The sequence below is a fragment of the Sorex araneus genome, chromosome 2 (assembly GCF_027595985.1).
Source record: "Sorex araneus isolate mSorAra2 chromosome 2, mSorAra2.pri, whole genome shotgun sequence".
In the NCBI taxonomy this organism is placed as follows: Eukaryota; Metazoa; Chordata; class Mammalia; order Eulipotyphla; family Soricidae; genus Sorex; species Sorex araneus.
Genome location: NC_073303.1, coordinates 119246818 through 119258758, shown reverse-complemented (window position 1 = coordinate 119258758; position 11941 = coordinate 119246818). Strand labels below are relative to the sequence as shown.

Here is an 11941-nt window from a genome sequence, read left to right as displayed (position 1 = left end):
TGTGATTCTAGTTGGTGATTCTAGTTCTTTTAAACAAACTTTCTACTGTTGACAACTGGGGTGAAGTTTGCACAAAAGCTGAAGCCAGGGCATCTATCATTCCAAAGAAAACTGCTTCCTACAGCATTCCTTCATTCTCTCTTCCACCCTGGGTCAGTCTGAACCTGTGGTGGTAGATTCTTCCTCTGCTGTGGCAGGACTTGGTGCCTTGCCAGGTAAGTCCTAGACCATTTCTTCCTGTGGGGTCTCTGCCCAACCCCATTTCAAATCTAGGATTTCTTCCATGCTTGGTACCTGACACCCATTGTCACTGTCTCATTGTGCTCAACAGCTTTTAACTTCCATCTAGGCATTCCAACAATGCTAAAATCTCCACAGAAGGCTGATACGTGTCAGTTGTTGCAATGTAAATATCAGTCTTTTTCTCTAGGATAACCACCAAAGTACAACTTTGTGTGTCTGAGAAGGTGGGAAGTGAAATTGTTCTGTGTTTCTAAGACTTCTACCCATTTCCTGTGACCAAGAGAAATAAACCTTTATTTGCATTAAATTATACTTAGGTGGAATAAAATGAATATCAAATGTGAAAAAAAATCAGGTATGAATATACAGATTCCTCCAAGAATATAAGTTTGATCAAATAATGTCCAGGTAGTAGATTGAAGAGGACTGATACTTTTGGAAATTTAAATATTTAGAGTGAGACATAATTAATTTGAATAATAGCTAACAACTTGTATAGGATTTAGTATGTACTATGTTGTATTTACCATATTTGACACATTTTACTGAATTCAGTTCCCAAACAGTCTTACAGGTAGGTGACAATTTATCATAATCTTGTTTCACAGAGAAGGAAACAAAGCTGCAAGGAGGAAATGTCTTCCCACTAGTCCCTAAGAAGTCTGCCTTGCAAGTCCTTTCTCCTTAGGCAATATTGCACCATAGTATAATTTACATCTAGTTAGTCCTAGACACAGTTACCATTAAAATTTTATATTTAAAATCATTTGGGAGGGAGCGTAAAATAGGTAAAGAATTGCTTTTCTCCTCTAGAACGCATGTTTGAAAGAAATTTTCCACAAGAAATAATTTTAAAGATTTTTAATGCACAAAAAAGAACATCCCAGAAACAGAACAGGTACTGACTTATTAATGATGAAGCACTATATAAAGGAGACACCTCTCCACTTAGTAAATATGTATATAGTGTATTTAGACGTGAAAGGTGGCAAACACTTTAGGGTTAAATGCAAACCCTAAAGTTGTATACAACATTCATATATGGCTTATTATCTCATAGCAATAATATTTTCATAAGGATGCATGTGACATTTACATTTATGGGGAAGATGCTATTGACTCAAAAGTTAAACAAAAAATGCCTAAGAGGTAGTTTGCCAATGCAAGGTGAGAAAAAAAAAACAACAAAACTTTACCTTGCTTTGGTTGTTTCCTCAAAATCTACGACCATGTCTTGTTCTAGGTTTCTGGATCAGCCAAAAAATAAAATAAAATAAAGATACTCTAGAAGAAGCTCATTCATAACACTCTGAGTACCAGTGCCCCCAAATGGATAAGGGTGTTTTTGAAACAACTGCTTTTAAAATCCTCTGGAAAGTCTCCATAGTATTTCTTTTTCCCTAGTTTATGAAATGGATTTTTGACTCAATGGAGAACTATTGAAATCTGAACTGGCAGTTGTAGGAATTCATCCTTTTGCTCAAATCTATGCATGGTCTAATGGGGTTAACTTCTATAGTGACCCAAGAATAGTAGATAACTACTCTGTCATTATAAATCAGGGAATGCTTTGTGTATATGTCTATACATACACAAGAAGAGCATATGTATACACATATATAGCATATGTATATATCTGAAAGGGTTTGAAAGTCTTAGCTTGCGAAACTGTATGAGTATTCCGAGTGACCATATAGTTTCTCATGTTTCATGAAGTCATCACATCTATACTCAGAGGGAGGTTGGTCTTTTTGACTGCTAGTTACTGCATGCTGCTTTATCTGCGAGGATGGAGGGAAAGCACTATTGATATTCAAAATCTTTGACTCTGGCCATTTGACTATATACAAACTAGTTTATCCTATCTTTACAATGAGAAATAAGTCCATAAAGAAAAGTTTAAGGGGGGGGTAACAAAACATTTGTCAACTCTCAAAATCTAGTGCAGGTACCAGACAATGGTTAGGAACCACTAGACACAGTGACATAATATTAATTAGGTATGACTTAGTACACATATGAAAGCATAAATATACAGGAGATTGGAGGGCTAGGTGGAATCCCCACAGACTATATACATATTAGAGTTGCTGTGAAACTGAGCAGGGGTCCCTGTAGAATTTCCCCAGCAAAAAGCAGTTTCATCCCCAAATATTTCAAAGGTAACAGCTGCTGAGAACCATGCGGGGTGACACTAAGCAGATATCCACCTACACTGATCTTCGAAAACGCACAATGTGAGAGCCATGGTCCCCAGTGAAATAGCACTTTGCCTGCCCAGCATCTTCTTTGACACAAATATGCATAGGTCCGTTCTCCAGTGGTGGTCCCGCACCTCTTGTCTCTCTGCAGTGCCAGGGATGAATCTCTGGCTCCCACAAAGTTAAGTCACAAGCTGTCCACATACTCCTGCTTCTATGGTCTCAGGTCACAAATTCCTGTCTTCACAGTCTCCAGATGCAAATCAAAGCATAAATAACAGAGCCCACCCCTGTGGGTCTGCCTCTCACAAGGTTAGTGGGAACAGATGCTGGTCAGGGCCATCGAAAGGCCGCCCACCAGTGTCCATAAATGGAGAGTAGCTTTGTGCACTTTTGCAAAACACACCCCCCTCCCCAGGTCCACCTTCTGTGTCTTTCATTTTTTACTGGTTTGCTCTGTCTGTGGCTAAGAAGACACTGTGTTGCTCCTGCGCCCTTTCTATCAGCTTCCTTTTCTTCTTCTTGTTCTTCTTCACTTTCCGTGTTCTCTTCCCTAGAGTGTGGGGGAGGGGCGGAGAAAGAAATGAAGACAATGTCAAAGAAAAAATAAAGAGAAAGAGAGACTCTTTCTGAAGAAATGAAAACACAAAACATTAATAGTTTTACACAAAGCCCATCTGGAAAACATCACCTATGAAAAAGCAGTCTCAAAGAGAAAATTGTTCACATTAATTTTGACGGAATAATAATAATTTCCTAAATTGGATATGCTGTCTAAAACAGACTGATCTTCCTGTTACAGAGAACTGGCATATTTAAAAACCTCCCAGAGGCCTGATCAGTCTTGCAAATATCATCCTGCCCCCAAAATTCCATTTGTCCCCTCCTACTTTTAACAATGTGGTTCTTTATTAGCCATCTTTACATCATTCTCCTACTCCACATGTCAGTGGGCTGAAAGAAAATAAGCATCTATCTACAGTAAATATACCAGAAATTTCAAAACCCCTCTCCCAGTCCTATGGGGGAAAATGTCCTGCTTTTAACCTAATTCCATACATGTTCTCCAAGGATGAAGGTAGGACATATGTAGAAGAGTTCTTTATTTTCTATAAAAATTCTTGAAGGCATCATTCATTAGGTGGCATGAGGTTTCTCATCTACACTCACTAGTTTATGTTCTTATGAAGTGTTTTTATTAATAGGGGAAGAAAAAACTGCTTCCTCCTCCCCCAGCATCCCTCCAGAGTGGTACAATATTACTACCAGAAAAAAAACTTCACCATGTTATTCTATTTCTCCTTTTTTCCTTGTTACTAGGTAGCCCAAATCACAGACTGGGTAGTTGAGGTTTTCCTCCATCAGGTTTTAAATGCAATTTCCCCTGCTTGTTTTACTTGTTACCTGTGTGGTCATGGTACTCAGTCTTTATCTTTAACATTTCTCAGCAAGCATGTATAAGTTTTTTAGAAAAAAATGAGTAAGAAACATAGGCATGTTCTTTAGGTCTAATCACCCTCTTGAGGTTCTAAACACAAAGCAATCATGGAATTTTGAGAACAGAAATGAGCTTAAAGAGCACCTATATTTTATAGTATGTAAGTCATTGCATTATACCTTCAGTTTAAGATGATCATTTCTGCTTTTTAGTTTGAGCCACACTTACCAGTGATCAGGGATTACTCCTGGGTCTGTGCTCAGGGATCACCTCTGGCATGCTGCGGCGATCATATGGGGTATCAGAGATCAAACCTGGGTTGGCCATATGCAAGGCCAACTCTATCTGCTGAAATATTGTTTCAGCCCAAAGAAGGTTCTTACTCAATCTATAATAATCCTACTGTCAGCTGTTCTTCTCATATTTCCTACTCTTAATTTTATTATCTAGTTCTACAAAACTTAAGTTTTCTTTTCTGTTGTCATACATATTAGACACTGCAGTACTTAGTAGCACAAATAGAACATTCAGTTCTCCTCTTTTCTTTCCAACCTTCCCCCATCTAAGAACTCAAAATCCCAGATCCTTTTATTACAGGAACATAGGTGATCAGTTTTTCAATACAGAGAATAGAAAAGGAAGCTGTGATAAGAAAGAAACAAACCAGAAGTTAGGAACATAGATACAGGACTCAAGAAATGAGAGTCACACTAGTTTGAAAGACCAGGAGATTTCTGAATAAAGAAGGTGTTGTTCATTTTGTCTTTCTGATCAGAGTTTGTTTTGTTTAAGAATAGAAAACAGCCTTACTATTAAGACTCTGGCATGTGGCTGATAGAGTGGATATTCAAGAAGTGTTTACTAAGAATACTTTTTTTATGATAACATTTTTTTTAAAGTTAACTCCTTAAGAAGACACCACTGTACAATAATCAGAATGTGATCATGCCCTCATATTAAATTATGAAAGAATTATGAAGGTCCTTGAAGTTAGCTGGTGGTTCTCATTAAATTCTGGCATTAATGTTATAATGGCATTTTGCCATTTTTAAACGTAGTTGGTGCCACCCAGGGAAGCCGTAAAGTCATCATTAATCAAAGAAGCAGTAAAGTTACAACTACATTATAATTTTACTGAAGCACAGTTTACAAAGTTAAAGATGAGATACTTTGCATAAAAAGGAATTTTTAAAAAGAAGCTTCAATTAAACTTTCATGGAGGTTTTCTTAGTGCTATATTTTCTCTACACAACAAAATAAAATTCTTAATAAAAAAATCATTTCTGAGTTGGAGAGACCGTAGAGAGGTCAAAGCACCTGGCTTGCATGCAATAGACCCTGATTCAGTTCCAGACACCTCTTTTGATCCCCTGGGCACTGCCTAGGATGTAAGCCCTGAGCACAGTTGGGTGTGGCCCAACATTACTCCACCCAGTCGTCACAGGCCACATTATCTAAATGGATTTATTTAAAGCCTGGAGTTTCTTTTCGAAGCAAATCAAAAATCAGGTGAATAAAAATATACTACTCCTATGATCAGATTTATAATGTGTTTTGTTAAGATAGAAATACACTGAATATTAAAGAACTTTCCATTTACTCTTTCAATTCTTACATAAATTATGCAGCCTAACATAAAATGTGTACTACTTTCACTAATTGCAAATCTATGCTAAATGACTGAAAGCTCATCTTAAGAGTTTTACCTAATACATTTCCCTAAGTTTTACCTAATACATTACTCAAATCTCACTGTCAATATTATGGTCTCTGGGTTTTCTAATATCAGTAAAGAAGGGATAAGGAATAATAATATAAGGAAGTGACTCAATGATTGTATAAAAACAATTCATATCATGGCCAAAATTCAGCAATCCTTTTGAAAACTTACAAAGTTTTCAAATTGTACAATTGTTCCATTGGCAAAACTCATATGGTACCAGTTCTAACTAGAGATGTTTGAGGAAACTCAATTACAACCCTTTTTCCTCAGAAATTTCTTTTGAATGACATTTCTATGTGATTGGTTCATTGCTTGGTTTTAAAATTTTTTTCAGCCCCATTTCTTGTGTAGGATATTTTTCAAATAGTGAAGAATTAAGATGATCAGCCAAGGTTTGACCACAGAGAGGCCTAAATTAACTGAAAATATTTTGTGGTTAATAGGCTGTTTCGACATTGAGCCCAACTTAAAATAATAAAAGAATATTAAAACATAATGTAACGTAAGTTCTGTAAAGTTCCGCATTACCTGGGTTCCATGGGACTTTGCTCATGTGTGAGGCTCGGGCTGAACTCGCAGCTGCTTCTCCCAGAAGGGAGCATAAAATCAGGCCCCCATAACCATGCCACCGGACTCCGCACCAGGTTGTTTTCACTTGGGTCACCCCAGGGGGAATGAGTGAGAGCCCCCCCCACCCCAAGGGTCCCAGCCCTGGCAGCTGACCTCCACTACACAACTTCGGACAGGCTCCAGGCTGCTTTCCACATGCTCAGGCTGAGCCTCACACGAGTGAAGTCCCACTGAACCCAGGTAATGCAAAACTTTGTGATCTTGGATTCTGGGCTCATCAGGACCCAGGAGCAGAGATCCTCTGCCTGCTTCACCCAGCCTCCAGCAACCCAGGGGTCACACCATAAGCCACCTCCTGCTGGTGCCAGATAATCTCCTCATTGGCCACTGTCCAGAACTCACAGCTGCTTCTCCTGGAAGGGAGCAGAAAACGAGGCCCCCATAACCATGCAATCAGACTCTGTGTCAGGCTGTTTTCACTTGGGGCATCCCTGAGGGAGGTGGTTGAGTGCCATCCCTGCCCCAAGGAACCCAGCCTGGGCAGCCATCCTCCACTACCCAACACCGCCACACTCCCGGCCGCTTTCCACACACTTGGTCTGAGCCTCACGCATGAGTGAACATATTACTGGACTGCACAGCTGCAACACATCACAAGACATTCCCTACCAATTTTCCATAAAATCATAGAGGAAAAAAATATATATATGCCTCTTGGAGAACTCAGCAAACTACCAAGAGTATCCTGCCCTCACAGCAGAGCCTGGCAAGCTCCCCGTGGTGTATTCGATATGCCAAAAACAGTAATAGTAACAGGTCTCATTCCACTGATCCTGAAAGAGCCTCCAATCACTGGGAAAGATGAGTAAGGAGAGGCTGCTAAAATCTCAGGGCTGAGATGAATGGAGACATTACTGGCACCCGCTCAAGTAAATTGATAAACAATGAACAGGATGACTGACAGTGATACAGTGAGAATCTAACATAAGGTATTAAAGGGGTCTTGTACATACTTTTAAATCCCTAAGATTTTTTTAAACATGAAACCAGTAATATTAAATTTAACAAAAATATATACTCTTGTTCTTACCTATCTATTTAAAAACAAGTTAGTTTGGACATAAAATCAGGTAAAGTTGTGCTTCTGTTTACCTTGTTACATCTACAGGTATAAGATGAGATGGAGAATGACTTCCAGACTTCAGATTTCTTTCTATTTTCAAGTTTATTCACCCTGTCCACTTAAAGTAGCATATGAACCTAGTCACCCAGAGAGCAAGTCATAGATTTAACTTTTTATTTTTTATAGATCACGAGAGAATATTTGAAAATTAAATTCCCATAGCACACACACAAAAAAAAGGTTTGGAGCTTCGTGCAGAGATTGGCAGCTTCCAGCTTTGTTGAGCACTGATGGCAAATCCTACCTGTGATTTCCTGGAGTGCTTTCAGAATGCAGTGATGACAAACCCTTATTGAGTCAATCTCTTCAAGATTAGGAACAATATGCGATCTACCAAGAAGGTCTTTTTTGCACCATACACATTCTTACAAGAAGATTGGTCTAGCTATTACCATTTTGCAAGAAAACGCCATGCTTAACAGAAAAGGGCTTCCTGTCTAAGGAAGAGCTCTGCTGGCAAGGTAGTTTTGCAACTCAGATATCTGGTGAGATATTTACTTATGTCTTTTAGTTTCTACACTGAATGAAGAGTTTATAATAATCTTTCACTTAGAAGTTGTGTGTGTGTGTATGAGAGAGAAAGAGAGAGATTATGCAAAAGAGTTGTGTTCCTAGGATGAAAGATGTGTAAAATATCACTAGCACAACAGGATTATCATCAAAATGAGCAAAGTCAGAGATACTATCAAAGCCACACTCTAACCAATGTAATTATGTTGATTTTCACACATGTGGAAATGGTCCAACAGGATGTCTGTCATATCAACTTTTCTGTAGAGCAAAGTGAATTGTCCCTTCTGGAAATACTAATGTCCAGCTGTAGATTACTGCTATTAGAATCAGAAGAAATAGATTATTTTGAACTGAGATATCAAGCAGACCCTCAAATTACATGAAGCTGTGAAAATACCGACACAGTCAGACATAAATTTCCCTCTCTCATAAACTACCATATTCAAAGGACTTCAGAGTGGCATTTGCTCTTACCAGCCTTAGGTAAGAGTCTTTTCATCACAGGAACAATGAACTTAAGTATCAATATGGAACAAAGGTCATCTAGGGTTTCTATTATAATTATTAGATGTTTTAAGAAAGACTCAATAATGGCAAATTCAATAAGCAAAAGAAAAATTTTGTAGCTGTGACTATAAAAAACAACAACACAACAATTTTTTTCTTCCATGTAAACACACAAACTGGAAAGTAAGCTGCAGTGAAGACAAATGTAACTAACTAAATACCACTGGAATTAGTCACCTGAAGCCAGAATTAATACTAAATTTTACTGTTTGCAATTTCTGACTTGAAACTGGGCTTCACTATATTGATAACATTTACTTTATTTACACAGTCAAATCTCACAATTAACACTGAAAAATGCCTCTACAAAGATTCTTAAAAGTTAAAGTACCTAAAGCATTAAAAATATAATTTTTGACTCAAGCCAGGAAAATAATTTAAACTTGGACAGATATTTATGCACAGATATGATTAAAATTCTTAAAAAATGTAAATTACCTAAATGGCCTTTTTATGACTTTTCATTATTAAAAACAAAGTGCATTTTCAAATAAGTAGTATTTTGTATTTTTTTTTTTGGTTTTGGGTCACGCCCAGCGATACACAGGGGTTACTCCTGGCTCTGCACTCAGGAATTACTCCTGGCAGTGCTCAGGGGACCATATGGGATGCTGGGAATCGAACCCAGATCGGCTGCGTGCAAGGCAAACGCCCTACCCACTGTGCTATTGCTCCAGCCCCCAAGTATTTTGTATTTTAAGATGTGGCAATTTAATTTATTCCTAAGAGTATGATATTTATATAAACAATTCCCTAAAATTTGTTGTAAATAAGTATAAGAAAAAAATCTTAAAGTTTTCTTACTCTGGTGGTAAAAATATTGTTAATTGTTCAGTCATAGTCAGATCCAATATATAAAAAGCTTAAGAATCACCAATATAAACACTTCAGGCACTTAGAAAAATCAGTGTTAATTTACCAAGCTTCATTTTTCTAGAAAGCAGTGCAAGAAGGCAAATATGAAGAGGGTACATGGGATTTACCAATTTTTTTCTATGTAGTCTACAAGAAAATTCTCCACACTGTTTACAGCAGTTCAGAATAACATAAGGATGGTTATTTTATACAATCTAGGCAATCAAAGGAATAAGAGGAATGAGTGACCTAAAATGAGTTAAAGCATATAAATCTATTTTGGGCTCTTCACTTAAAGGTTCTTGAGGTATCATTGCATAATATCCACATATTTCTTTGATGGTATGTGTCACTGAGAATCAATATGCATGTCCCCTTTGTCTTGAGTTTTACTAGCATCTGTTTTTTGAAGAGGTTACACTCTTTCTGTTCAAATATCTCATAGATAACTTTTTAAAGGATCAACAAGCTCACAAATGATAGCTTGATGACCATGATCACATTTTCTTTGAGAAAAACAATCTGGAAATAAATCCATAAATTCTAAATGGTTGAAATATAATGATCTCCTTTTTAAAAAGAGGACTCTGCTGCACACATTAAGCTTCATTTTATAACTTGAAAAACTTCCAAGCAGACACTTATCCATTGCATCTTTATAAAAGAGGTATGTGCCTTAAAAACCTACCAGATGAAAATCACTCGCAAGCTTCTGTTCTTCTCACAGGATGATTAGTAGTCCTGATCATCCCAAATCAAGACTGGGGGACATGGAGAGCAGATGGAGGGGATGTGACACAGGGTACAGGAGGGGGATCTCAAGGCACTTTGTGGTGGTGAGATAAGGTAACTGTGTACTTGAGACTATAAATGTCTACATCATTGTCAACTCATTATCTTAACAATAGTTTTTTGAAAATGAAATGAAAATGAACTTTTCTAAAAATACAATTATGAGAGACATTCAGAACACCTTACCTATATGTATTTCTACTAATTTCAATAAGCCAACTCTGACTGTGATCCTGTTTTTTTGGGGGGAGTGGGCATACCAGGTCATGTTCAGGGGTCACTCCTGGCTCTGCACTCAGGAATCAGTGTGGAGGTGTTCAGGAGATCATATGGGATGCAGGAATCTGAGTTGGCCATGTGCATATAAGCGCCCTCCCCGCTGCGTTATCACTCTGGCCCCTGACTGGCATACTGTTCTATGTAAAAGCTTGCCATTTTATTATAAAAAAAGAAAAAGCAAATAGGACTTATTTTGTTTTTGAGATTTCAAATGTTTTATAAGCATTAGGCATGTGTCTGTTACCTGTCATTGAAAGAAATTCATTTGGTTTTAAAATCTTTTTCATGTACAGAATGATGAAAATGGAGCAAAAGCTAACCCTGAAAATCAGTTGAAACTCTATCACCACTAAGGGCTCCTATATATGGTGTTTCAAAAATGCCTCCTGTTAGATTCGGGCTGAAAGTAGACTATAGACTGAATATAATGGCCACTTAATACCTCTACTGCAAATCACAACACCTGAAAGGAGAGAGAGCAAAAGGGAATGCTGCCACAAGGCGGGGTCGGGGGAGGACTGAGTGGGGGTGGTGGGAGGGATGCTGGGACCATTGATGGTGGAAAATGGGCACTGGTGGAGGGATGGGCACTCGACCATTGCATGACTGAAATGCAAGCATGAAAGTTTGTAAGTCTGCAACTGTACCTCCGGCGATTCACAAACATTTTTTTTTTAAATGCCTCCTGTTATAGATCTAAAGTTCATCATTGTTATAACAAAATGTTAGAGTATATAACAAAACTCCTAGAGAACAGTCCATACATCTGAGACCTTACCAACTCATTGGAGGCTGTAAGGATAATTACAATAAAAATACAATTTGTGTTTGTTCCTTATTTGAAACTGATTTGTTTAACTTAGTGTCTTCGTGTCTTATTCTCTGATTTGTTTAACTTAGTGTCTTAGATACCTGGTTCCTCAAATCCAAGCAAAACAAAACTTTATGTTCATTATAAAAGGCAAACAGTTCAGGGAAGTGGAGACTAAAATAATACACTCCACAATTCTACTTGTAAGGGAAAATAAATACATATAAAGTATTGCCCACAAGGGGGCAATAATTCACTTTACTGTAGGTTTTGGTTAAAAAAAAAAAAAAAGATACAGAACTGAAATGCTTTCAAAACTTTCTTTTTGACCATTTAAAATCTTCCCTGCCCACTTCTCCTTATTTCTAGCTAAAGGTAAAGTCTAATGTTGCTAAAAAGTAGGTTGGCAGATTAAAATTTATCACAAGGAAAATATAACTGCACTATTAGTAAAAAGATGCTTGAGAGACTGGAATGATAGTACAGCAGGTAGGGCATTTGCCTTGCATGCTGCCTACCCAGGTTCTATCCCAGGCACCCTATATAATCCCAGAGTTTACCAAGAATGATTCCTGAGCACAGAGCCAGGAGTAAGACCTGAGCACTGCTGGGTATGGCTCAAAAACCAAATATAGATAAAATGAATGTTTGAGGGGCTAATAAGAAAAGATGATTCTGTTAATTCCCTCCCACTCACAACCATTTTTTTTTTTTTTGGTTTTTGGGTCACACCTGGCAATGCACAGTGGTTACTCCTGGCTCATGC

General features: G+C 37.8%; 1 protein-coding gene across 1 annotated transcript in view; it reads right to left on the bottom strand.

Moving 5' to 3' along the window:
• Positions 1 to 1089: 1089 nt before the first annotated feature.
• Positions 1090 to 11941, bottom strand: part of RSPO2 (R-spondin 2) — a 151086-nt gene continuing 140234 nt past the window's right edge. Inside the window, exon 6 of the mRNA XM_004607672.2 lies at positions 1090 to 2997. Coding sequence (XP_004607729.1) covers positions 2888 to 2997 — 110 coding nt within the window. The 3' untranslated portion in view covers positions 1090 to 2887. The remainder of the gene's footprint in view (positions 2998 to 11941) is intronic.